At 41.9% G+C, this 26,443-nt stretch overlaps 1 protein-coding gene across 1 annotated transcript in view; it reads left to right on the forward strand.

The window, feature by feature from the left end:
* Positions 1–9,955, forward strand: part of LOC117469543 (transmembrane protein 132E-like) — a gene marked incomplete at its 3' end in the record, with an annotated part of 339,657 nt that extends 329,702 nt beyond the window's left edge. Inside the window, exon 2 of the mRNA XM_034113971.1 lies at positions 9,001–9,955. Coding sequence (XP_033969862.1) covers positions 9,001–9,955 — 955 coding nt within the window. The remainder of the gene's footprint in view (positions 1–9,000) is intronic.
* Positions 9,956–26,443: the final 16,488 nt, after the last annotated feature.

Below are 26,443 nucleotides of genomic sequence, written 5' to 3' on the forward strand. Positions count from 1 at the left end.
GGAGAAATGCTCTCCGCAGACCCATTCTCACAGCGTCATAAACCTTTGTCTTACTCAATATCAAGCCACACTTATTGTTTTTACTTCTGCTGTGAGTGTTTGTGTGTGCTCAGGATGAGTTTCGCTTGTTCTCGCTGTATCGCCGACCCGGAAACCTGTCCGCTCCTCGCAGCAACGAGCCTCGCAACGTCCCGACCAATCAGAGCACACTGGGCTCACAGGGAGGGGGGGCAGGAGCTCCAACAAGCCGTGTAGGACAGAGAGTGAATACACATACTATACAGAGATGCTGTATGAGAAACCAATGTGAGTTTGGAAAATTGCACAATATAAATATATTCTAGTAGACCTCAACAATGGAAATATGATCATTAGAAATGGCCATGACATGGGACCTTTAAGTAAACATGAGGAGTAAGACTGTGCAATAAAAATACATATAATAAAGATATGTGTATTTACATAAGAAGTTTAAAAGAAATCCCCAATAAAAGATCAAATGGAATCAAAATAAACATGTGCACATTGTACTACATTATATAACATGCATATTATAATATACGCAGTGGTGTATTAGCAAAGCAAAGTAATGGTGCTTTAATCTCCGATAAATCTGTTAAAAAGCGATCAGTCTCTTTAAAGGACGGCAGGATGCAGGAGGACTCGTGGATTGGGAACTTTTGTTGGGTCAACAACCTGCAGAGTCTGCTCTTGCAGTTTATGGATCAATGCCCGAGAGACGCAGCTTTAAATCTGTTTTAATGGCTGAAATCAATGAATGCCTGAATTAATGATAGGCTACATCTGGCTTTTATTTATGTGGGTCTGGCAGCTCTGTGGCCCTGTTTATCTGTCAAGTCTGTGGCTGTGCATGAACTGAAAAGACCAATTTGAGACCAGTTTAATTTAGTATTAAAACTTGTCCTGATTGATGCATTGCTAAAACTTAAATGTGATGACTCAGAAAAACAAACTTCAGCCTGGGCTTCTCTACACTGCAGCTGGTTTACATTTCATGATGTGATTACTGACTGGTTCACATAATATGTTTAATGTGATGGAACTATTCTAGACATGTGTGCTTAAGGGGACATTTAGAGAAGGCAAATATAGGACATTATATTCCATATGATACAAGTGGCCTGTAGAATGATTAATTCCCTCCACATATCTAGTGATCTGATTTCATGCGAATACACTGACTGGACAAACCTTCCCGAGAGTGCCTGAAACTTGAATGCAATTTCCCATTCATGCAGATGAACACTGATGAAATGTTAAGCAACTCGGTTTGAGATAATGCAGCTGCAGTTCATTTGTAAAGGTAATTTGACTCAGATTGAAATCGACATTCCTCAGAGAGGCAAAAATAGGACTAACTCCACCAGATTTTCCAAGTGATGATACAGCCTCCTTCATCCTCAGGCAAACGTATCTTTTCATCCGCACTTTGTGTTGCATTCATAGCTAATTGAATGGTAATGTGAACCATTTTAGATGAGGCGTCTTTATTTGAATACATGCCTCAGCAAAAGTGGAAGATGAATTAAGAATAGGGAAATTAAAAGTTGACAAAATAAGTGCACTAACTGTGTTTGTTAAGGGGAATGTCAGTGCTAAATAGCAGCCTGATCTGCTCAAATGTCCCTACAAAACAAAATGACATATTCTCTCCCAGATAATGTTTGTTTTTGACGTATCACAAATATGTTTTGCGTAAAGTGGAGGTCATGGGTGGATGGTTGGGTAAAAAAACTGGACTTTCACCATTACATAGTTATTTTAAACTGTTTTACTAATCCTAGCCGTTCATTTGCTCTCCTAACATACCAAGTAGTTTTGTTCCATTTTCGTCTTGGAGTGTTAACCGAATGTGTGAAACTCCAACCCTTACCCAGCAGGAAGTACATTTCCCTTCAAAACGTCATTGAGCATGCTCTTTAGTTGTAAGGGAACCTAATATTATAGCACACAGGGTTGAATATAGTGTGAAAGGAAAGTCATAAGGATATTGTTGAGTGAGTTGAAAGCTATTATTTCACCATTCCAAATGCAATAGCAGTGCAGCGATACTTAAAGTAAAAGAAAGGAGGGATTGATGAAGATCGATAGGGAAACCCTTGGCGATGGAACATTAGTAATGCTGTAAGGATGCTCCATCTCCCTCTAAAGCCTCTCAACCATTTTTCTTGACCTTTTCCTTGAAGAGACGTTTATGCAATCTTCTTTCTGAAGATCAAATGTCTGCCCTTCTCATAACATCCTCTCTCTATATTTTCCCTTGACTTGGCAGCTGCTTTTTATGTCAGACAGTTTTTCGTATGATCGGCAAGGCCTGCAGTTAAAGAGGTTGTTCATTTCCATGTTTCACATGTATACTTAGTGTCTCTACTTTAAAGAGTCCTCTCCTGCTGATGTTCAGGTGTATATCAGTATGTAGTATCTCTACTTTAAAGAGTCCTCTCCTGCTGATGTTCAGGTGTATATCAGTATGTAGTGTCTCTACTTTAAAGAGTCCTCTCCTGCTGATGTTCAGGTGTATATCAGTATGTAGTGTCTCTACTTTAAAGAGTCCTCTCCTGCTGATGTTCAGGTGTATATCAGTATGTAGTGTCTCTACTTTAAAGAGTCCTCTCCTGCTGATGTTCAGGTGTATATCAGTATGTAGTGTCTCTACTTTAAAGAGTCCTCTCCTGCTGATGTTCAGGTGTATATCAGTATGTAGTGTCTCTACTTTAAAGAGTCCTCTCCTGCTGATGTTCAGGTGTATATCAGTATGTAGTATCTCTACTTTAAAGAGTCCTCTCCTGCTGATGTTCAGGTGTATATCAGTATGTAGTGTCTCTACTTTAAAGAGTCCTCTCCTGCTGATGTTCAGGTGTATATCAGTATGTAGTGTCTCTACTTTAAAGAGTCCTCTCCTGCTGATGTTCAGGTGTATATCAGTATGTAGTGTCTCTACTTTAAAGAGTCCTCTCCTGCTGATGTTCAGGTGTATATCAGTATGTAGTGTCTCTACTTTAAAGAGTCCTCTCCTGCTGATGTTCAGGTGTATATCAGTATGTAGTGTCTCTACTTTAAAGAGTCCTCTCCTGCTGATGTTCAGGTGTATATCAGTATGTAGTGTCTCTACTGGGACATGTCTCCTTGCTTTAATGTTCAAAAAGCTCTTTATTTTTCTCATACTGCCTGTGCTGCAGCACCTCTTTTCACCCTCTGTCTGAAACCAGAGCCCAGTGTGCTCTGATTGGTTAGCTGGCCGACCGTTGTGATTTGTCAACCGCTTATAGATGTCCCGCCCCTTAGCACATAAAGTAGTGCTATCCAATAGAAGCGCTAGTGGTAGAGAAACTCCCTTCAAACTTTGTGATTTTATCCTTTGCAGACCATTGACATGCACTAAAACATGTACATCATACATGAGAACCCCCAAAAACCATAATAGGGTCCCTTCCAATGTTTTATTTACCTATCGAACAAGGCTTTTTAGCTTTTGGTGAAAGCTTAGTGCCTTTGAGGACATTAAAAAGCAGCACAACTAATATTAGAAGATTAATTTTTTTAAACATGTGTACCTGGTTGAAATTAAAAAGAGGTAAGCGGATTATTTTGGTTGAAAGGGTTCCTAGATATACACTTTTTGAATGGATGCTTCCTAAGATGTATTTCTTCCGACATTTGGCCATACAACTCCTAGTATGAGTTCACTTTAAGATTTAACATCCGTATTCTTGAGACAATGAAAGCAAATGAGTTGCACTAAACCTTCCCTGCATTAGCTTCTGAGGAACACAAATGTTTGTGGACATGAATCAAAGTTAATCTACTTCTAAAAACGCACCATCAAAAAGTCCAATAAGTGAACTGATGATTAAATTGTCTTCTGAAATAAATCAGCAGTATTGTGTTTGGGAACATTTCCTTTTGTTCTTATCTAAAGCGCTTGTCTTTGCAGACTGTCTCGGCGTAAGAGTCGATGTGGCCTTCGCCTCAAAGTGGCCCAGATACGTTCATTAATTGACATCAGTCGAAGTAATCTGATGAATACAAAGTGCCCTTTAGACCAGACCGCCACACACACACACACACACATACACACACACACACACACACACACACACACACACACACACACACACACATACACACACACACACACACACACACACACACACACACACACACACACACACAGCAGATGTTTCACGTAATGGGAGCACAACAGGAAGAGAATTCAATTCAATTTAGCCCGAGGTCTAATAGAACATCAAGTGGAAGCGGAAGGCGATAGGGTTTCACACTGGAAGCCCATCTGTGTCCATGCTCCCCTGACAACCCACCCACCAGTGATGTTGTTCTGCTGAAATGAGAAAAGAGCACCCTGATGCATCGTAGGCAGTAAGCACCTTCTCAAATGACACCATAAGGACTTGGGGGGTGAGAGGAAGGGCCAAAGATCTGTTTAGTTTGATGGCATTCAATGCATGTATTGTCATTGTACAATTTCACTCCATTCTAAAGGGATTAGGAGACTCCAGGGCGGTAGTCAGGTGACCTTCAGGCGTAACATGGAAGTATCAGTGTCATTGTTGGTCCACAGTCTCAGAGGTTGACAAGACAAAAGGAAGTAAAAACAAACTGTGAAAGGGTTACTTTAGTGAGAAAACAACACATTGAGCTCCCTGTCTATCACAAGGTGCCCTAAAGCAGACCGTATGTCCATTTTACTATAAATGGGACCTTTGTTACCAAAATGAACATGATGCTGTATTGAAGAAGATTTGAAACCATGAGTTGAGACTATAAACTTGTACGGAAAATGCTATCTGAGGTTATAAATCAAGTGAGAAGTATGGCCTTTTTTTAGATTTAGATTTATATGGAGATTTTATTATTTTATTTTTAGATTTTATGTGTGCACCATGACATCAAGTCAAATTCCTCGTATGTGTGAAACTACCTGGCAATAAACCCATTTCTGATTCTGATTCTGATTCCATAGACTTCTATACAATAGCCGCGTTCACACCAAATACTTTGCCGTACTCAGTGCCGGCACTTATTACCCCAGGGCACTTAGTACAGATCGCGTTCACACCGGAATAAATCCCTGAGGGAAGATTACGCAAATGAGCCGCTGACGTCACTTCGTCTTCTTCTGCTTTGGGTTTACTGGCAGGCCGCAAACCACTTCACGGCGTATACTGCCACCCGAAGTCCCCGGCCGGAAGTCCCCGGAGTTGGGGAAGGCTTCAGAGTAAATCGCCTGAACGCCGACACCTCCTCATCTCCACCGCTCCCATGTTTTCTTTTGTGTTGCCATAAGTTAGTCTCTCTGCGTTTGTGCGCTGAGTGAATGCTAATGCTAATAATGCTAATGTGAGGATAATAAAATGGCGGCTCTACAAAACATTTCAGAGTTGTACGGGGCGTGGTTTGCAAATCAGAACTGGGGCACTTTTTCCCCCCAGGAAAGTACCACCTCTCTAGCAGGCACTAAAAATGGGGGTAAAAGTTCCCGGCACTCAGTACTCTTTTTGGTGTGAACGCGACATAAGGGGTACTAACGGAACTAAACGGGAAAAGTACGGGGAAAAGTACTCCGGTGTGAACGCGGCTATTCTGACTTATTTTTGCAACCAGTGGAGTCACCCTATTGGATATTGGAGAGAAGTTTACGGCAATCATTTGTTATGTTTTGGACCAGGAGTCATGGTTTGATAGAGGTGAACAATGTAATCCACAATGTAGTATATAAGTGACCATATAGGTAAACATGAGACTAATCGAATGTCTTCTGTTTGTTTCTGTTCGTGGTGAAAAAGACATTGAAGACACCATATTTGTGGGACACCTATCAGTGTTGAAGTTGAAGACATAATGGAAATATTGGACTTTTCCTCCATGGTTCAAAACATGTTGATACTTAGATTTGAAGATGAAGTGGTTGTAGAAAATGCCTATATATTGTTGAAAGCATACATATTGTCTCTTATGAATTTGTTTTAAAAATGTTCAATACAGTCACAGCCAAAGGGATAAACAGCACATTGCAAACTTGTTTGACAAATGTAAATCTTATTACTTGGATAATATTTTGAATCAAGCCGGGAAAGTAGTGAAAAACTGAATGCATAATCCTCTGTGGAGAGATGTTATCCTTTGATCTGACTTATTTGTGTGTATCTTATCAATATCCAACAGTATTCGTTTCCCAAATGCTTCTCACGTCCTCATTGATCCAACAGTTACATTGTATGGCATGTGATGTCAGCAAGCTGTTAGGAGTCACATTTTCTACCTTAAGTTTCCTTATGTTGCCCTACAGCCACATTGTGTTAAATCGAGCAGATGCAGGCGAGAGAAGCAACAGTTCCAAGTCACAGACAAACTGCCTCAAAACTAAATTACCATTAAAAAGCAAGCTGGAAACCATTTTGTTTCGGGCTGTTTGGCCAGCAGCAGCTGCTTGTGGAACACATGGAGATGCATTTCCTTAAGAGCCTTGCTCAAGGACACGTTGACAGTAGTTTTGGGAGGCAGGGGAAACAATTTTACACACTCACTTTTAAATGTACCAGCAGGTTGGGAGATTCAAGGTTTGTCTGCGCTCTAGGCAAATCCTGCCTCAAGACATTGAGAGAGAGATGGAGTAAAGTGGTCTGTAAAGCAGCTCCAACGTCTCCTTTCTTTAAGGAAGCCGCGATAAAATCATATAGAGCGTTCCTATTAACATTGGCAGGCATGCTTGGAGTATATCCTTATGCGTGAGGTGCATTCTCTATCCTTTCCTGAGGCTAGGGTTAGTAGTAGAGTCTCACACTTTTGTTGTGTTGTCATGTGACTGCTAAAATATACAGTAACAGTGGGAGATTTGAAAAGAGGCTGTGCGTTTTCTTTTGACCCAGGAGAATGAAGCAGATGGCGCTCTGGTAGAGAAGCCCTTAAGGAAGACCGTGGATTGCTGTGCATATTTGTCGCGTTTAATGTTGATCAAGGCAAGAGCAGCTCTGTTTTCCCAACACACACACACACACACACACACACACACACACACACACACACACCAACATTCCTGCGTGGTAGAGAGCCTTTGGTCGATAAAGACTAGACAGCCTCTAAGTAGCTCTCCTCATCATTAGTTCCTCGCGCCTTCTCTATGGCTACGACTGCTCATTTGTAAGTGTGGGATGTTTCCCCGGCTGTGGCTCCCATCTTTTGTTGCCCCCACTGTTTGCCATTCAGTTTATGGGGCCCACACATACACACACACACACACACACACACACACACACACACACACACACACACACACACACACACACACACACACACACACACACACACACATCCGTGGATCCCTCTCTTTTATTATGGGAATTCCAGGCACATGTGAGTGAAGCAGGGAGGCGGTCCTGATACCCCTCCCCCTCCGGCCGGTATCCCCTATTTCTCACAGATTTCTCATGGGGCTAAGGGAGACGAGAGGGGGGGAGGAGGAGGAGGAGGAGGAGGAAGAGGAAGAAGAGGTGGGAAGAGAAGGAGAAGTAGGAGGAGAAGGGAAGGAGAGCTAGGCTAATTCATCAATAATCTTTACCTAATCCCTCCCTCTCACAGTCTCCTTCTCACTCTCGCTCTCTCTGCCTGGAGGCATTCAAGCAATACATCCATCCCCCGCCCCACCTCACACACACACACACCCACAGCCCTTACACACACACACACACATAAGAGTCTGCCTGAACACGTCCAGAGGGAGAGGATGAATCGAGCTGCAGAGTGTTATTTATTTCGCCTCCATATGTGTGTGTGTGTGTGTGGGGTGTAAGTCGGGTCCTCTGAGGGGGCTGTGTGTCTTAGCTCTGACCGGGAGCCAAAATGGTGATTATAGAGTAGAGAGACTAGGTGTGGCAAGATGGGGCGGCGTCAAAGGCTTTGTCTATAGTTCCCGTACATCCCACCAACCGGGAGGAGGCTCTGCCTGTCTATCAGAGTGTGTCCTGGGTCTCAGTCAGGGGTTGAAAGAGCTGCTACTGCACGGGGCTGAACCTCTTAAACCGGGACCTGAACCACCGGGAATAAGACAAGCACAAGTTCAAGAAGCCTCGTTGGGACCTTTGTAAGCCAGTTACGAGACCGAGTGAAGAACTGCTGGAGCATACTGCCTCGTTTTGTCTCCTATCGCACTCATTTAATCTTCTTTTCCAACTCATGACAACGATTCTTTAAAGAGAACCAACAGAAAGGAAACTTCTGTGGAGCGCCCGCCGAGTCCCAAACCTTCTGAAGAGGACCTTTCTTCTTTTAAGGGGGGATCCAAAGAGATTTGTTTCTTTTTTTCAAGGATGCGATCTCAATGATAACACCAGTTGGAATATGGGACTTTTAATCTATGATTTGGACCATGGGGACAGGAAACTATGTTTTGTTACTCAGCTCTGGGTCATTTTGATAAGTATGTCACATTTATTCTGACCTATTCCGTATGAGGATTTTGTCCTGCTTTGATTTCACTGCTGTAAGCTACGTTGGCTCGTCTATTGCAACAAGTGCAGTGCAGTGCATTGTACCACGTTTAGCCTAGTATGCACTATCCAGACACACTCTTGTTTCATCCTGTAGGTCAGACTTTCATTTCCCTTGTTACAGTAGTTTGTATCTTTGTCATTTTTAAGAAGATTTCAACAGCTTTGTGTGTGTTCCTGTTCAAACTGTTGAATAGTGCAGCTCAGTCAAAGCTCACATGGAGTTTGATAATTTCAACATGTTTCATGGAGTAGCCTGTGCTCTGGATGCTTGACATGTATTGACCACTTATCATGTGATTAGTGTGTGTTGACCTTCTCCCCTTTACTCTCCGCGGCTGACTGAGCGGTGACTTCCTCATCGTTTGGGTTCATGAACCTCTCTTTTCTACATATATTGTTGTACTCTTTCTGTTTAAAAAAGAGACTGCATTCAAATGTGTAACCTCTCTTGTTCTCCTTCCTCTCTCCACAGCTCTTGCAGGTAAAATCTCTCCCACCAGCTCAGATGCTCTCCTCAGCTTCTCAGCAGTGACGGCCAACCCCTCGCCTCCCAATGTGTACCTTCCCGCCAACTTCAAAATGTCCAATGCACAACTGGCCTTCTTCCTACGGGAGGCTCAGATCTCAGGACCAACAGTTGGCGGCAGGAGCAACCCGAGCTCTGGACACCCGCTGCAGCGCTCGGAGAGCTTTGTGGTTTTCCAGACAAAAGAGCTCCCTGCCATCAACATAACCTTTGGGCCTTTTGCTCGGGACCAGGCTCTGTCCAAAGAGTTGCTGCAGCCGACGAGTCCGCTGGATATCCCCGGACAGCTGACGGTCAACTGGAAGGTGCGGGCGTTTATTGTCCAGGCGAGGGTGTTCTCCAACAACCCCACGTTGCAGGTGTTCTTCTACATCGCCGGGCGCGACTGGGACGACTTCAAGGCTCAGGACAAGCTTCCCTGCGTCCGTCTGCACGCCTTCCGGGATGTCCGTGAGATTAAAACGTCCTGCCGCATGAAGGGCAACCTGGCGCAGTGTTTGGCGCAGCTGGAGCTACCTCCGTCCTGGTTTAACACCAACGTGGCGCCGCTGGGTCGGAGGAAAGGCTCGACGGACGGGCTCCTGGACGGGTTGACCAGTGAGACCCTGCAGGCGGAGCTCTACTACACCCTGCACGGGCCCAATGTGGACGGGGAGTGCATTGAGGGGTTAGGGCACAGGGGTGGAGGCGCTTCCAGGGGAGAACCTCTGTCACAGCACCCCCTGCTGCGCATCGGGAGCATCAGCCTCTACCAGGCCAGCCAGGAGCAGCTGCTGGTGGACAAGCAGCTGGACAAGAACATGTTCCTCAGGCTGCCCGAAAAGCCCCTGAAGCCGGGGGAAGTGCTCCAAATCTCCCTCTACTTGATGCCCAACTCCACTGTGGAGCAGTTCACCCTCAGGTAAGTGTCCTTTTACATGTATACTGATGAGACGCTCTGTGTTTCCTGATTGCTTCCAAGTTCATTCCATCCTGAATGTCAATTTTAATGTGTTTGCATTCACACGTCTACCCTTTAGGGAGAAAAAAAATGATCAAGCTGTTTACATGCACAGCAGAAGCTCATTCTAAGAACGCTCCTGTTTCCATGCAATCATGTACACAAGAGTTATTGGTGAATAAATGATTTGCCTGGTTCCTGGTAGACCTCAGACAACATTAGTCATGTCCCTGCTGTCATGAACTGCAGTCTTATATCTCCCTTTATAGTTATGCTCACACATAATCGTCTGCAATTTGTCCAAGGCTCGGGCTTAAGGCTGTAGTGCTGCATGTAAACACAGCTCTGCAGTGTGGATGCTGCATCTTGTGAAGTCCCCACTGGAAAGGCTTATATATGGGATTTAAACGTCCAAATAGCCCTTCATTAATGAAACAATTATCACAGCACGGGATGTCTTCATCACAGTCTTCATAATCAGCCTCATTCAAAGCAGCATAATTAGTTAACGGGGTTTTACCTCATAATTAATTACGGCATTTTCAAAAGGCACATGCGTATGTAAGTGATGCCAAACGCTATGTAACACGAATTAATGTCATATTCTCCGTCTTTCCAGCACATGCATAGCAACGCCATTTATGTTCATTTTATGTCTAAAGAGCCTAATGAGCATGTAATCACATATTTTATCCTTCTCATTAATTGCTCCTTTACTGAGCGCAGTGATGTGCCAGGAGTAATTAAAGTCAGGTGAGATAAAAGGGAGACGACAGGTTAAAGTAAAGCAGCTCTGTACGGTTACTGTTTGAAGTGGTGGCTTAGCATCCAGGGATTGTATGAATCATTTGCAGTGAAGTGCAGCTCAAAGCATTTTGTGTGTAAAAGTCACCCAGGTTGAAGTTTGTTGATCACATATTGAAGTGAATTTCCAAAATATTCAGTATTATAAAAGAGGCCTTAATGTGGGCAAACATAGTATTGATTATTTCTCACATTTACTTATTAAACGGTGCACATGTCTATGTACTGGTGATGACTACGGCAACATGCAGCTGGTGCTTATTTTCTAAGAAACGTTTGCTAAATATTTAACATGCCGTTTGAAGGATACTCTCATTATGTTTGAATAACTGCTAAACATCAGTGAAATCAATAAACGCTCCGCCATTAACCATGATGAATTATGAAAAGGCATTAAAAGAGTATTTCATGTATTCAGTTGACTTCTTTAGTGCTGGAATAAAAGGGCCGGTTGAGTTTAAATGTATGCAATTTGTTCTCAGACTGCAGATGCATTCAACATGTCTGCATTTTATGAGCACAGACCATCAATCTAAAAATAATAGAGATCATTTATACAGCCAGAAAATGTCAGAATCCTTCATTTTCATTTGATTATTATCATTTGATGTGATTATAAAGATATGTTTGACAGGGTATCATCAGTGTTACCCTCCATTACTCCCACCATCATCACTTGAAACTCTCTTGTTGCTCCATGTTTGGTCCCCTCCATCTCCTCAGGGACTCTTCAGGTGTTAAATGCTCCACGATGTTCACCAGCTGTTTGCTAACTGCTGTTTGCTGTTGAGTAGGTATAGTGTACAGTGTTTTTAGAGGTACACTGCTGATGTGTGTGGCTGTAAACAAGTGGTGGGAGGGAACCAGAACAGTAAAGTTGTCGGACAGACGGATAAACAATGAGCTGAAGTCACTTGTTCGCTCTGTGAAGCCAGAGGGAGTAGTTTGTGCTTGTGAGCATCTCCTTTCACATTGCCATAATGTTTTGCAGTGTTATTTAAAATGTTGTAACTAGATATATATGTGTTGCCACTTTAGGGACTTCTCATGTCTGCAGGATCACTCCCTTCCCCTGGTTTTGGGCCATATATGCAGAATATGAGCATCATTTCAAATGAAAGGAATAAGAGTGTCATGATATTATCTTACAAACAACAGCCATTAGTCGTATCACTTTGCTTCTTCTTCTTGTATTTTCTACTTCTCTATCATTCCTCCTACACTGCCATATCAGCTTTAAGTGGTTTCTTGTTTACTCAGAGCATCATTATTCATTTCATTTGTATTCTTTGACATTACAACTGTGTCTCAGAAGGAATGTAATGACGGCTGCAGTAAATGATATTTGGCCATGTTGAATGTCTGACTTTGACCCTCTGCCTAACGGAGCTGAGGGAGCAAGGCGCTGCTTTCTCTCTGCTCGGTTGTTCAGCGTTATAGAACAAAATGATTGTTTGCACAAAGCTTAAGGAAAGTACGTTTGTAGGCGGGAAAGCAGCAGGATCGCTGAAGAACCCAATATGACCCACTATCTCAGCAACAATGATGAAACACACTGTAAATATGATTGTTGTAATCTTAACTGAATCTCTTAACGAGTGAAATTCAGAGCTATGCGGGATATTAATTAACCCCAATAACTCAATATGCTCCGAGGGAAAGCTAGTGTAACATTCTCCCTGCAGGAAGGGTTTATTCATAATGATTCCTCACATCTCAGTGTGAGTGGATTACTATTAATAAACATCTAACCCCTAAAGGGAACGACACAAAAACCTCAAAACTTGGTGACACGTTTTCTTTTTTATAATCAAAACAATGTGTTGGACTTCTCAACGGTGATACTTTCCTGACATGTGTCTTTGCCCGTTGATAAAACCTGGCAACAACATTGTAACAGAATACTGATGCATTTATAAATCAAGATACGTATATATCTTTACAGCTTCACCTCCAAATGAACATGCATTTAGCAGAAAGCTGGTTGTGCATTATACCCAATTGAACTTCACACAACCCTTTACGACCATATCATTTGAGAGAGATGCCTGCGGAACCATTTTCAAACAAATTGAGTGCAATTTTGGACTCTTCTGGTGGTCATAGTTGCATTGAAATGGTGGGAAAACCAAAAGAAAGCTTATTTACAGACAGAAAACTAACCATTATATTAAAATATTATATTCATTTTATATTTGTATACCTTTTATTTTGTTACAAGACACATCTGGGTAATGAAACATCAACAGAAAGAAGCAGACCGGTTAGCTGTGCATGGATTATATTTGTTATTTCCAAATAAAATACCTTGAAATAAATGTATTGACCCATCAGGATTTATATGCCGCAGGGTTTCATTGTACCTTGTGTCTTTCATTTCAGAAGTAAAAGAACAGAAAGCTTTTACAACAGCTGAACTTTTTTTTAATATCAAGACACATTCCTCATTTGTTGAAACCCACTTAGCAATATCAAACATTCTGACTTGTTTCTGACATTGACCCGTCTCTCTGTAAGTGATTTTGGATGGGAAGCTTTTTGTGTGTATATTGAAAGCAATTCTCCCACTCCTCCTCCTCCTCCTCCTCCACCTCCTCCTCCTCCTCCTCCTCCTCCTCCTCCTCCTCCTCCTCCTCCTCCTCCTCCACCTCCTTGAAGCCAGAGTGCTAACCATTCATTATCAAAAAGCCCCACCCCCAGGAATCTCAAGCATGTGTCTTCACACCGTCAGAGCAACACTTCTTAGATCCTGAAAACTCCCCCTCACTTTAAAGCCATGATGTAATATCAGCCATAGGCGCGTTCACACTGCAGTACTTTCCCCACAAAGGTTCATCAGAACTAAGTTAATCAGAACTCTTTAGTTCTCATGAACTAAGTACAGATCGCGTTCACACTGGAATAAGTCCCTGAGGAAAGATTAGGCAAATGACGTCACTTCGTCTTCTTCTGCTTTGGGTTTACTGGCAGGCCGCAAACCACTTCACGGCGTTTCTTGCCACCCGGAGTCCCCGGCCGGAAGTCCCCGGAGTTGGGGAAGGCTTCAGTACAAGCTGCTGGGACTCCCAGCAGCTTCTACTGAAGCCTTCCGAGTAAATCGCCAGAACGCCGACACCTCCTCATCTCCACCGCTCCCATGTTTTATTTTGTGTTGCCATAAGTTAGTCTCTCTGCGTTTGTGCACTGGGCGAATGCTAATGCTAATAATGCTAATGCCAGGATAATAAAATGGCGGCTCTACAAAACATTTCAGAGTTGTACGGGGCGTGGTTTGCAATTCGCCCAGCCAATCAGAACTGGGGCACTTTTTTCCCCCAGGAAAGTACCATCTCTCAGCAGGCACTAAAAATGGGGATAAAAGTTAAAAATACAATTAAAGGGATTCTCAGCTTCAGAAAAACAATAATAGCCGCGTTCACACCAAGTACTTTGCCGTATTTAGTGCCGGCACTCAGTGCCCCGGCACTTATTACCTCAGGGCATTTAGTACAGATCGCGTTCACACCGGAGTACTTTTCCCTGAGGGAAGATTACGCAAATGAGCCGCTGACGCCACTTTTTCTTCTGCTTTGGGTTTACTGGCAGGCCGCAAACAACTTCACGGCGTATACTGCCACCCGAAGTCCCCGGCCGGAAGTCCCCGGAGTTGGGGACTGGCTTCAGCAGAAGCTGCTGGGACTCCCAGTGCGCTGGGCTAATGCTAATGCTAATGCGAGGATAATAAAATGGCGGCTTCACAAAACTTTTTTGGAGTTTTACGGGGCGTGGTTTGCAATCCGCCCAGCCAATCAGACATAGGAACCTTTTTCTGCCACGAAAGTCCCTGCTCTCTTTTAACGGAAAAGGGGGTAACGCGACATTTCGGAACTATATCGGAACTAAAGTGGGAAAAGTACTGTGGTGTAAAAGCGCCTCATGATATTCTCACACAGCTTCAGAAAACACAGCGTCTCTGCCTGGGAGTGTTCTGAACTGTAACAGATGTAGGCCTTCATGTGAAGTCGACATTACAAAATATTTCATTAAATCACAGAATAAAGAGTAGTGGGAATGGTTCAGTCGAGGCGTTGTGTGACACAGTTACAGCGAGGCTTTGTAGTACAAGTGGAAGGCTTTTGTCATATCCCCTGCCTCTTGAAATATTTAGCTGACCACGTTAGCATCCAGCGAACCCCCTGCAGTGCTGTCTCTTGCAGGGATGGAAATGAGGAGTGATAAAACAGGAGGGTTAATAAAGACATGGGGCAGGGAGAAGAAAGCCTGGCATCAAACCTCCTGAGTGATTCCGCTCTGTGGGGTGTCAATTCAGAAATTCGTGAAGCCAACAGTCGCATGGAGGAAGATGATTAAAGATGGAGCGTGTTGAAAGATGAGTCAGAAGGTTTCATCTCGACTCTCCCGTTAGCGCTATCAATTTTATTTCCTTTTTGCTCGTCCAGCTTTTGAAGAGCTTTGATTTGTTCCTGCAGATGAGGACCGGACCGGACCGGACCACGTGAGCTCATGTCGTGCAGAGAGAGTGGCATTAAAAGTGTTTCTAATGGTTGCTATGTATATATAGCATGAGAGTGTCAGGGTGCTACATGATGTTGTTTCTCTACATTAGCTTCTGTCGCTCGTAATGTTATTTAAAACCATTATGCAGCCTTTGATAGTTTCTAATATCCTTCTATCACAATCACACATTTATATATAGAAGACTCCATCAAAACTCGCTTCATTAAAGACGATCATTATGTACTTGTGTTGCAGAATAAAAGTAATTAATAGTTATGCTGCAAACTAATATTATAGCCAATTTTATTTGAATATCATTTTGTTTTGTTTGGAGTTAATAGAGGATTCGGTGTTGTTGCACTGAATACAATCATTTATTGAGTGATATACGAGAAGTGCAGCGGACAGAAACAGACACTACATTAATGTGCACACTAATATCTTATTCATATTATTCTGAATATGACAATAATCCAAAATTGAAAGTGATCACGTAAAAAGCTAATTCTGTGTCGATATTCCAAATCAGGCCTTATTCTCAATCTGCTATTTTCTGGTTAAGACATGACATGAGGGATGTGCAGATAATATTTGGGTTTTTACGAGCCTCATTCAGACATTTGATCTAACTATGACATTTACCGTTTAATATTAACTCCGTGCATTGTACACAAAGTTATATCCAACCGTTTGCAAAGCTTGGGATCATACCCAAAGTAAAAGTGCACATTTCTAGTTGGAAGGAGAAACATAACTGCTTATGTTATGAAGGAATTAGATATCAACAGGTTTTGCCTCTGTACACAAGGTTAAATAAGTATGCGAACGGTGCACATTTTAAAAGCAGCATGAAAACAAGAATTCAATTTTAATGGCTATTCAAACATAATATTTTGTGCATGTTGCTTAGCGCCAAGGCTAAGGGCAAAACAGCTGAATAATATCAATGATATCACAGGATGTCACTAAAACTTCATTATCATTTCGCTTGAAAATGGTTTAAAGTCATTGGCTGTGATATTTAATTTAACCTGCTCATCCGGTTTAATAAGCTTTATTGACAAATCTACGTTGACAGTAAAAGAAAAGTAATATAATGATTATGTATAATTACTGTCAGTGGTTTGTGTTACTTGTGGTAGTCACGAAAATGAGCTTAAGATTATGCTTCACTTGTCGTTTTGTAAAGCGTCATTCATCAATTTGTGTTTATGTTAACAACTGCTCAAATAACGACATATAGTCAAATGTAAAATGTGGTTATTTTAGTGATATAAAGCTGAACTGAATTAGCACCTTTAGCTTGTTTTGGGTTTCCCTGCCCTTTACCTCTGCTCTTTATTTCCACCCGCAGCCAGCAGATGTTTTAAGCATCAACAGAAACGGTGATAAATCTCACAAAATCTTTAAAACATAAACATGTCGTCTCACTCTGCCGTCACTCTCCGGACGATCTGTCTCCGCTTCAAGGACACATCGACCACATGTCCGCACTAAAGACAAAGCTTTGGCCAATGAATCATTTCTAAGACGCTTGTAACGTCTTCATAGTATTTTTTCAGTGATGATTTATTCACTTAAATGCATGTCATAGCATCACAGCGAAAAAAATGTCTCATAGGCCAAACAATGTGTTATTTGTGTTTTATGGGATAATAACACCAGTTTTAAAAACTAACATATTAAGATTTAAAGGTGGGGTAGGTAAGAATGGAGAAAGCAGCTCGAGATCGCTAGAACTTGAAAGTACGCAGCCGCAAAAAATCTGCCCCTTCCTTCAGACTTCCTTACAGAGCCCCTCCTCCAACACACACGAACGCACACATGACCAATGAGGGCACGAGATAAGTTTGTGCACAGATGGAAGGCTGACAGGCAGGTAGGCCATCCAGTTATTTTAGCCGGGCCGGCTCAGATGATTGGTCGTGCTTTTTACAGCGTCACAGCTTCCACAGATGACATTTTGTTATATATTTATTGTCAAAGCACTTCAGATATTCATTGCTATCGGGATGTTAAGAGCATTCCATGGAATATAACAAGTGTTTCTGAAGTGAATTACCTACCCCACCTTTAATTTAATTTTTATATATTTTGTTATTATTTATATATATATTTTTATTTTAGAATTCAAGAAATACGATGAAGCAGGATTTATTTATCTTTAATTATTTATACTGTATGTAAAAATATGACTTTGTATTCTGAATAAAGTCAATGTATGGACAAATACAGTATGAGTAATACATAAATCAAAATAAACACTGTTGGAGCTGGAGCCAATAAATACTGTTACTTATGCAGAAAAATGTGTCCTGGGAAATAATGCAGATTTTTTCTCACGGCAAATGCTACGTATCTTACCATTGAAAGGTGCTGGAGGGATATTTATATTTCAACAGAAGCCCTAACCTTTCCCAGTGCCAGGGAAATGATAATTATTTCCACAGTTCTGGAACTAACCCTGTTTTGCTAAAGAGCTGCAGCTGGTCGGCAGCCAGAAATTCCGTGTTCCCTGGTTTATTCATGTGGAGACTCGCAGACAAGGTCATGTAGGTAGCTTACCCTGAGTGAGACTTTAAACAGAGCCCAGGTCACTGCAGGCATGTCGATGCAGAAAAAGTGACAAACTGCCAATTGAAATTTCGGTGACTCATGACATTTCCGCTGAAGTAGACACATCCCTGTTGCAGTGCTCATCTGTGTGCACGGTCAGAGAGGGCAAAAGTACACACATCCTTTACTCACGTAGAAGTACAGATACTCTAGTTTAAAAATACTCTGGTAAAAGTAGAAGTACTGACTAAACTTCTTTACTCAAGCAAAAGTAAAGAGGGCTTTGAAATGTACTTCAGTAAAAAGTACCCATAACTAGCAGCTGTTTTAAAGAGTACCTGACCTCCCTTTATATTAATAGAACAATAATGTCATTGTTAGCTAATGAATGTTTCCATGCTGAACAACGGCAACATGACAACGTTTTCATTGGTCCCTCTTCTTTAGAGAAGACCAGGAAATGATGGATACACGGATCGTGTTCAAATCAATAGGCACGCAATGACTCTAAATAATAATGATCACGCCACCAAACACACATTCAAACTAAAGGAACCAGCCTGTTTGGAAAATGAGAGAAGTAGAAAGTACAGGTATTTGTGTTCAACATGTAAGAAGTAGAAAGTACAGGTATTTGTGTTCAACATGTAAGAAGTAGAAAGTACAGGTATTTGTGTTCAAAGTGTAAGAAGTAGAAAGTACAGGTATTTGGGTTCAACATGTAAGAAGTAGAAAGTACAGGTATTTGTGTTCAACATGTAAGAAGTAGAAAGTACAGGTATTTGTGTTCAAAATGTAAGAAGTAGAAAGTACAGGTATTTGTGTTCAAAATGTAAGAAGTAGAAAGTACAGGTATTTGTGTTTAACATGTAAGAAGTAGAAAGTACAGGTATTTGTGTTCAACATGTAAGAAGTAGAAAGTACAGGTATTTGGGTTCAACATGTAAGAAGTAGAAAGTACAGGTATTTGTGTTCAACATGTAAGAAGTAGAAAGTACAGGTATTTGTGTTCAAAATGTAAGAAGTAGAAAGTACAGGTATTTGTGTTCAAAATGTAAGAAGTAGAAAGTACAGGTATTTGTGTTTAACATGTAAGAAGTAGAAAGTACAGGTATTTGTGTTCAACATGTAAGAAGTAGAAAGTACAGGTATTTGTGTTCAACATGTAAGAAGTAGAAAGTACAGGTATTTGTGTTCAAAATGTAAGAAGTAGAAAGTACAGGTATTTGGGTTCAACATGTAAGAAGTAGAAAGTACAGGTATTTGTGTTCAAAGTGTAAGAAGTAGAAAGTACAGGTATTTGTGTTCAACATGTAAGAAGTAGAAAGTACAGGTATTTGTGTTCAACATGTAAGAAGTAGAAAGTACAGGTATTTGGGTTCAACATGTAAGAAGTAGAAAGTACAGGTATTTGTGTTCAACATGTAAGAAGTAGAAAGTACAGGTATTTGTGTTCAAAATGTAAGAAGTAGAAAGTACAGGTATTTGTGTTCAAAATGTAAGAAGTAGAAAGTACAGGTATTTGTGTTTAACATGTAAGAAGTAGAAAGTACAGGTATTTGTGTTCAACATGTAAGAAGTAGAAAGTACAGGTATTTGTGTTCAACATGTAAGAAGTAGAAAGTACAGGTATTTGTGTTCAAAATGTAAGAAGTCAAAGTAAAAGTCAAAAATAAGTAGTGGAGTAAAGTACTGATACCAGAAAAATGTACTTAAGTACAGTATTTGTACTCCATACTCCCACCTCTGTGCATGGTACAAGGCCCTTGGAAACAGTACAACATGCAGTATTCAAATGCCCTGGCTCCAAATAAAGGCTGTAGGAGGGAAAGTGCAGTGAAAGCCAGGGCGAGTGACCCACATTCAGCCGTGGTGGCTTCTTCCCCAGCAGAAACATGCTTGCTCGTTGGAAACACAGCAGCTTCATGACCTCAGCCTCTGCTTCCTGCCGTCTCCGGGGTCTCGTTATGCGTCCCACGCCTCATCGTCGCTGTCACTGACTGCTCGTCTTCTGCCGGCACTTTGATGGGGAATGTCAGCACCTCTCTCCGCTCGTTCAGATCGTATGACTCGGGAAGTGATGCCTCCGCCGAGGGCCGCGCTGTCACGACACATCGGGTGACACGGAGAACTGATGTTTATCAGCTGATAGAAGAAGAGAGGGGCAAGGAGAGAGCTTCCACTCGATGAGGAAATAAGACGAAGCCTTTATATGAGGCCTTATTGGATTGTGTCTACTTCCTACTGCTTCCTTCCTTCATTCTTTTCTCTCTCAACCGTGAACGAGTTATTTGAGGTCGAGCAGCAGGGGGGAAAGTATTGTGAACTTTAATGTGTGCCGATCCCCTCTTAACCGCCGTTGGCACAAGTCACAAAAGAGGGGTAAACTGTATGTGCCAAGGTTTTAATGAAACAGGCTTTTTGAGGCTGAGTTAGTTTTTTAATGCTTAAAGAAAGTTGCATGTGTCAGCTTTCTACGGCTGGCAGCCATTTGTGCCGGTTTATTCCTCTGCTTGGGTTAATACTAAAGTAATTCAGCCCTTTTCCTAACCTTCAATAGGCACGCTGAGAGACTTTGTTTAGATAATTCTACGCTTGAAAGATTTGTATTTAAGAACCATATATTTGGAGGGCTTTCTAGTATGCTCAGCATGCCGCTGAGGGTTGGGGTTTTGAGACAAACAAACCCAAGCACAAGCAATTAAGTTAGACCTTCCATCTTACTCAACTCAAACCCACAAAGTTAATCTGGGTCAAGTACACAGCTGTAAACCCATTAGGCATTCACACATAGCGTATCCCTTTTTTCACCATATTGCAAAAGCCTCTTTGGGGTGTTCCCTTTCCTATAGGTTTGTGTGCATGTCTGCAAAGGATTACAATCCCAAGGTTCCCTGTTTTATTAGCAGATATATCCTCATTTAGACACATATGCACATCAACCTGGACATGTTCAGAGAAACCAAACTGTATTAAATCAAACAACAAACAAATATCAGGTTGAATTAGATGAAAATGACTAATAATGGGGATTTAACAGGAAGTGGTGCAGATGATGGGATAATAGGAGACCATTTTCCCCATTAACCACTTATTCAAACTTGAATGAATTCTTCCTGACACAGTTAATTGTGCTGGAGCTTTGTGATGGGCTCAGGCTTTGTTGGGAAATGATTTTGCATTCACGATTTTAAAACCATACGGTTTAATGTGAAATGTGCTCAGTTTCACCCCAATCATCTATTCCCACTGCTACAGTAAGTATCAGTGCACATACCTTTTGTAGCCCGAATGCTTTCATTAATCTTTGTTTAACTACCGGCTGCTTTGCATTAAGATATTAAGCATGAGTTTGCCTCCATATGTTCATCAATCTACAGATGGATATGAAAGCTTAGTATCTGCAGAAATGTTTGCCATTACTTTATCCATTTGATTGCTACTGAAAGCTTAGAAATCTACATTCATTTCATTTAGTGATCATACTTTGGGCAGTCAGTTGATCTCATGTCTGTTTGTCTGACAGATGGATGAACACAGACAGTCCTGAGGATTTTCTCTCCTTTTTTCCACTTTTACCATCGCATATTTGAATATAGCCAAATCCTCCTGCCGTCTGCTGTGGTTTAGGCCTCCTTCACACTGGAACGTTTGCGTTTATGCACAGTATGCGTATTCAAAAAAGTCTTCCGTTCACATGCATTCGTTTCATTTAACGTGTCTGTTCAAACGAGGCCGCTGGAAACGCTGTAGTACATATGCCGGGACTGTAAGTGGCGCTGTAACTTCCGCCAAAATACACCAAAAGCAGCGAAGAAGAGCAGCCCGAGCAGCCCCACAGCAATGTTGCCATGGCTACCCTTCTGTTTACGCCCCGCGGTGTATTTAGCAACATGTAGTTCATGTAATTCTCCATGTCCACTTGTTGCTGATGGTTGTGGTAGAGGAGCTGTATATTTTTTGCACTAATATCTGTAGCATGGTCAGTAGCAGTAGCACTAGCAGTAGCTACTGACAGGAGGAAGTGTGTGGCGATTGCTGGTATTCAGCGGGATATAGTCATTTCCTCAGCATATGGATAAATGCAACGGGGAAGTTAACTGAAAGAAACCAAGAAGCACGTCTCTGTGGAGAGGACGCGCTCAGAAAGAGAGATATTCTCTACAAACACCGGGTGAGATCGCACCTTTGTCAATATAATGGATCAATGCATGAAATCTGACTCTGTTTATTTTGTTTAAGGAGTATATTGGGCGTTAACAATTCTGGTTTGCCTTTTAGAATATTATTTCATTCAAGAACCCCTTGTGCGTTTAATTAACACAGCTATTTTTGATAGTTGCTACAGCAGTGAGCAGGAGAGGTGGGGAGAGGCGGGGCTATCGCTATTTTTTCAGGAAATATTCGTATCGAGGTGATTACACGGACTCGGTTGACCCCCCAGAGCGTTTCGTTTGCAAATCTATCCACCTTGGGACCCGTTATCGTTTGTGGGGTCAGTTTCTATCGGCCTCGTGTAAATAATAGGGCTATACGCACGCGAAACTATGCAGATACAAGCAGTTTTCTCCTCGTGTAAACGGCGCCTTATACAGAGCCTGAGAGACACATTGACAAACGCTCAGAGCTGCTCATTTCCAAGGTAATCAAACAAGCTGTCCTCAGGTAGGAACATGTATTTTTCATTTGTCTGCACAGGCTTATGTTAACTGTTTTATCTTTGTAAATCCATTTTCCTGTGCCTCAAAATGAACATGCACATCTTTCAATCACCACATGTGTTTGTTGCTCTTCCAAACACAGTTCTTTGTTTTCAGCCGGACAGCTTTATGTTCAGATGTAGCCTCCCGATGTGTCGTGCTGCATGCCTCTCAGGATGTGAAATATGTGGACGTCTCTCCAGGAATGCAGATGTATTTTCTTGCCAATGCTTTTCTCCAGTCTCACAATGTAATGTATGTATGACTGGAGTCTGGTCTATGCACTGCTTGACATATACAGCTCTGCAGAGCATGTTTGTATAAGATGATGATGATGATGAGGAAAGAGATGAAGGAATATCGGGGGAAATAAGTCTTCCAATCCTCTCAATTATGATCGACTCCCCTATAAAAGGTGCATTTTTATGGGATAATTGTGCAATAAAAAGGTAGAAAACATAAAAATTGAGCTTTTCTTTGACAGATACTTAATACTGGTCATTGCTCAATAAAAGGTATTTTACTTTTTGATTGGTTTATATACTCATCTGATATATTTGCCTTCTGATCGAATGTAGGCTTATTGGTGCTTAAATGTGTCTCAGGAGTACCAGGGTGCATATCTGTCCTCTCATTGGACAAATAAACAACTTTCTGAAAAAGGAAAAATGAGCGAGGAACCCTGATTATCAGCAGTTGTGGTCAACAGTGAATCAAATCCCCCCACACCTCTGAGAGAGATTAATTCATCAGGAAGCTGAACTCAGTGCTGCTAAACGTGCTCAAATCAGTCATATCCTTAAAGAGGCCCTATTGTGCTGACCAATCAGAGCAGACTGGGCTCTGGTTTCAGACAGAGGGTGAAAAGAGGTGCTGCAGCAGGCAGTATGAGTATGAGACATTAAAGCATGGAGACATGTCCCAGGAGAGACACAGAATATAAATATGAATCTTCCTTCCTCGCTGAGATCGGTGTTGCATAACTTTCTCTGAGAAATAAACGAGTGACATAATGTGTTCACTCTCTGCTGCTTTTTTTTATCTCCTTGCAGACTCATGACAGGATGACATTCAGAAAAATAAAATGCAATAATGTAAATACGTTGACAGGCAGGTAGCGAGGCATCTAACCATGTGAGGTTATCGTATTTCTCAGTCGGCGTGAAATTTCTGTCCCGCTTCCTCACCCATTAGATCATTTTTCTACCTGCACAAAGCCGCCCTCCTGCGACACACACAGCCTCATGTGGTTATCTCCAACCTTTCAGGGGTTAGGATAAGACACATTTTCCTCTGCAGGCTGCCTCCATTTACCTGTCCCTCCCTCTTTCATGTTGTCACCGACAGAAATTGGACAGGCTTTATTACTATCTCCCCCCCTCCCTTTCTCCCCGCTTCTTCTTTCTGCCTTTTATGATGTCTACCGAGAGATTTGCCGAACCAATCTGAAGTAATATACACAGCTCTACCCAGCGTGAAGGACTGTACTGCCCACTAGGCTATCAGTTTCAAAGGAGGCAGTCGTGTGGAGAAGTTGCATCTTCCCCACCGCATCTAACTTTTGATTTTAATGATGTGCTCTCCGCCTTGAGTGAGTGTTCTTCGCAGCTGTTATTTGCAAAGCTGAACATCAAATCCTGCAGATGTGTTGTTTACTGAAGTCCTGAGAGAAAACTCTTTAGGTCATTCTGAAGTTTCAGAGTAATTGTGGGTTTTTTTGACAAGAAGAGCTTTTGCTTTGTATTGATCCAGAAAGAACAAAAGCCACTTCTGTTATGTTTTGAGGCTGTTGAGATTAACATGGACCATTAGCGATTCCACTTGTCGCCACAACCTTGTGTCGCAATGTAAACACTAAATGGTTTGAAGTCACAACAGAGAGGACGAGAGAGATCAGTCAGGCATAATGTTCCATTCATGACGTTAAAAGCAGTGCTGTGCTGCTTCCATATTAATGCATCTTCGCTTTATTATGCAGCATAATGGCAGTAATGGTTAATGAATAATGGGTTGGATAATGCATTGTAGGCGCATGGGGGAACTGGAGGACATGGCATAAATCCTAAAGACAAGATTGGGTTAATGCATATTCATAAAATGTGGCAGCCATCCAGGACTGTTAATCTAATAATTGTGAATGCATGATTTGGTTTTCCACTTCCCTCTGGTGGCACCGTGCACATGATACGCCCCAGCACATTCTCACTCTCATCACGTCTTTATTTGAAACAAGGCAACAGCATCTGCAGTCAGCGCTTCAAACGCAGCGCTGCCTGCCTGCCTGCCAATGTTTCATATTGTTCGAGTGTTTTGGCAAACAATCACAAGAGCAATCCAATTGCCTGAAATTGTACATCTGCCATTGCACTGAAGGACAGTAGCTGGTTCTCACTTTCATGTCACATCCTTGGGAAGAAAAGTCCCATTGCTTTTCGGCCCAAAGAAACCTCAGACAGTCTAGCTGGCATGTAGAATCTTTGGATAAGAAGAATTTGAAATGAAAGGAAGGCCACCTTTGGTTTGCCAGAACTCTGCTGGACTCCACCACCCCTCTACAATATTTCCCAGGTGGTGTAACCCTCAGGAATGAGACCAGCCAGGTCCTCGTTTTTCATGAAAGCCAGCCGTGGGTAAATATCACTCGTCTGCTGAGCTGCACTCATATTATAACACCTCCTCTACGCCTGTGTTGGCGTGCATGGTACCTGGCTTTTCATCACTTGATATACTGCTCACAGACTTTTGCGTAGAGAAGGATATTGAAGTTTACAAGCCAACTAAATGAGTTGATGGTACTGTTTGTTCATCACTTAGGATGACAAATGATTGTGTTCTTTTTAGGGGGTAAGAATATTTCTGCTGCTATAGGTTAATATACTTTAATAGTGCGTTTTCTATCACTCGTTTTAAACAATAACACTTTTTGAACATGTTCAAACTAGAACATATCAGCAGAAGGTATTGCGGTGTCATAAAGTAGAGAAATGCAAAGGTTCTTGAAGTGGAAACAGCCTTTTATAAGACATTCAAATGTTTTCCCTTCTATTGTTCGAAGTGAGGGAGTGCCACAGTGACGCGTCCTAAAACACGGAAGTAAACTCCTTCCGGTTCCTTCGACAAAAACGCAATGCAATCTCTCCATAGGATTTAGGAAAATAGCTGGAAATAAGGTCTGTGGTTGAGACACATTGAAGAGACGGATCACGTTTTGTTCAGCCGGATAATCTCCACATGTCTACCCTACTTTTAGAATGTTCTAATCATAAATCTAGTCACCAGAAGCAAAATGCTAACGTTATGCTATAAAGGAACTACAGTCACGTCACGTCACGTCACGCCAACTTAAGATCCATATTCAAACATACAGATTCTAAATGGTAAGAGTTGAAGCGTTTGTTTGAACAGTTAGCAGGAGGCAGGTACTTGCTTTCAAGCAGAACAGGGCTAACTAACTTAGAGGAGTGTTTACGTGTTCGGTGTAATGACGTAAAGCGGCCTCGACAACTTCTGTAGTCCTATTCAGCCACTTGGTAACAACCATCGTTTTTCAGACACGTGAACTCTTCAGAAATCACCAGTGGGGTCACTGCTGATGGATTTAATGTCCTAGAACAAAACGTGATCCGTCTCTTGAATGTGTCTCAACCACAGACCTTAGTTCCAGATATTTTCCTAAACCCTATGGAGAGATCCCATTGCTTTTTTGACGAAGGAAACGGAAGTGGTAAAATGCTAACTTACTTCCGGGTTTTAGGACGCGTCACTGTGGCACTCTATTGTTGGTGGCACTGTTGGATCTCTTTCAGCTTTCCACAGATATACCAAAAACATAGCATTGATTTTGCATGTGTTTCCAAACTGCACAATGGAGACAAAGATAACACATTTCTTT

Source organism: Trematomus bernacchii, unplaced genomic scaffold, assembly GCF_902827165.1.
Source record: "Trematomus bernacchii unplaced genomic scaffold, fTreBer1.1, whole genome shotgun sequence".
Taxonomy (NCBI): Eukaryota; Metazoa; Chordata; class Actinopteri; order Perciformes; family Nototheniidae; genus Trematomus; species Trematomus bernacchii.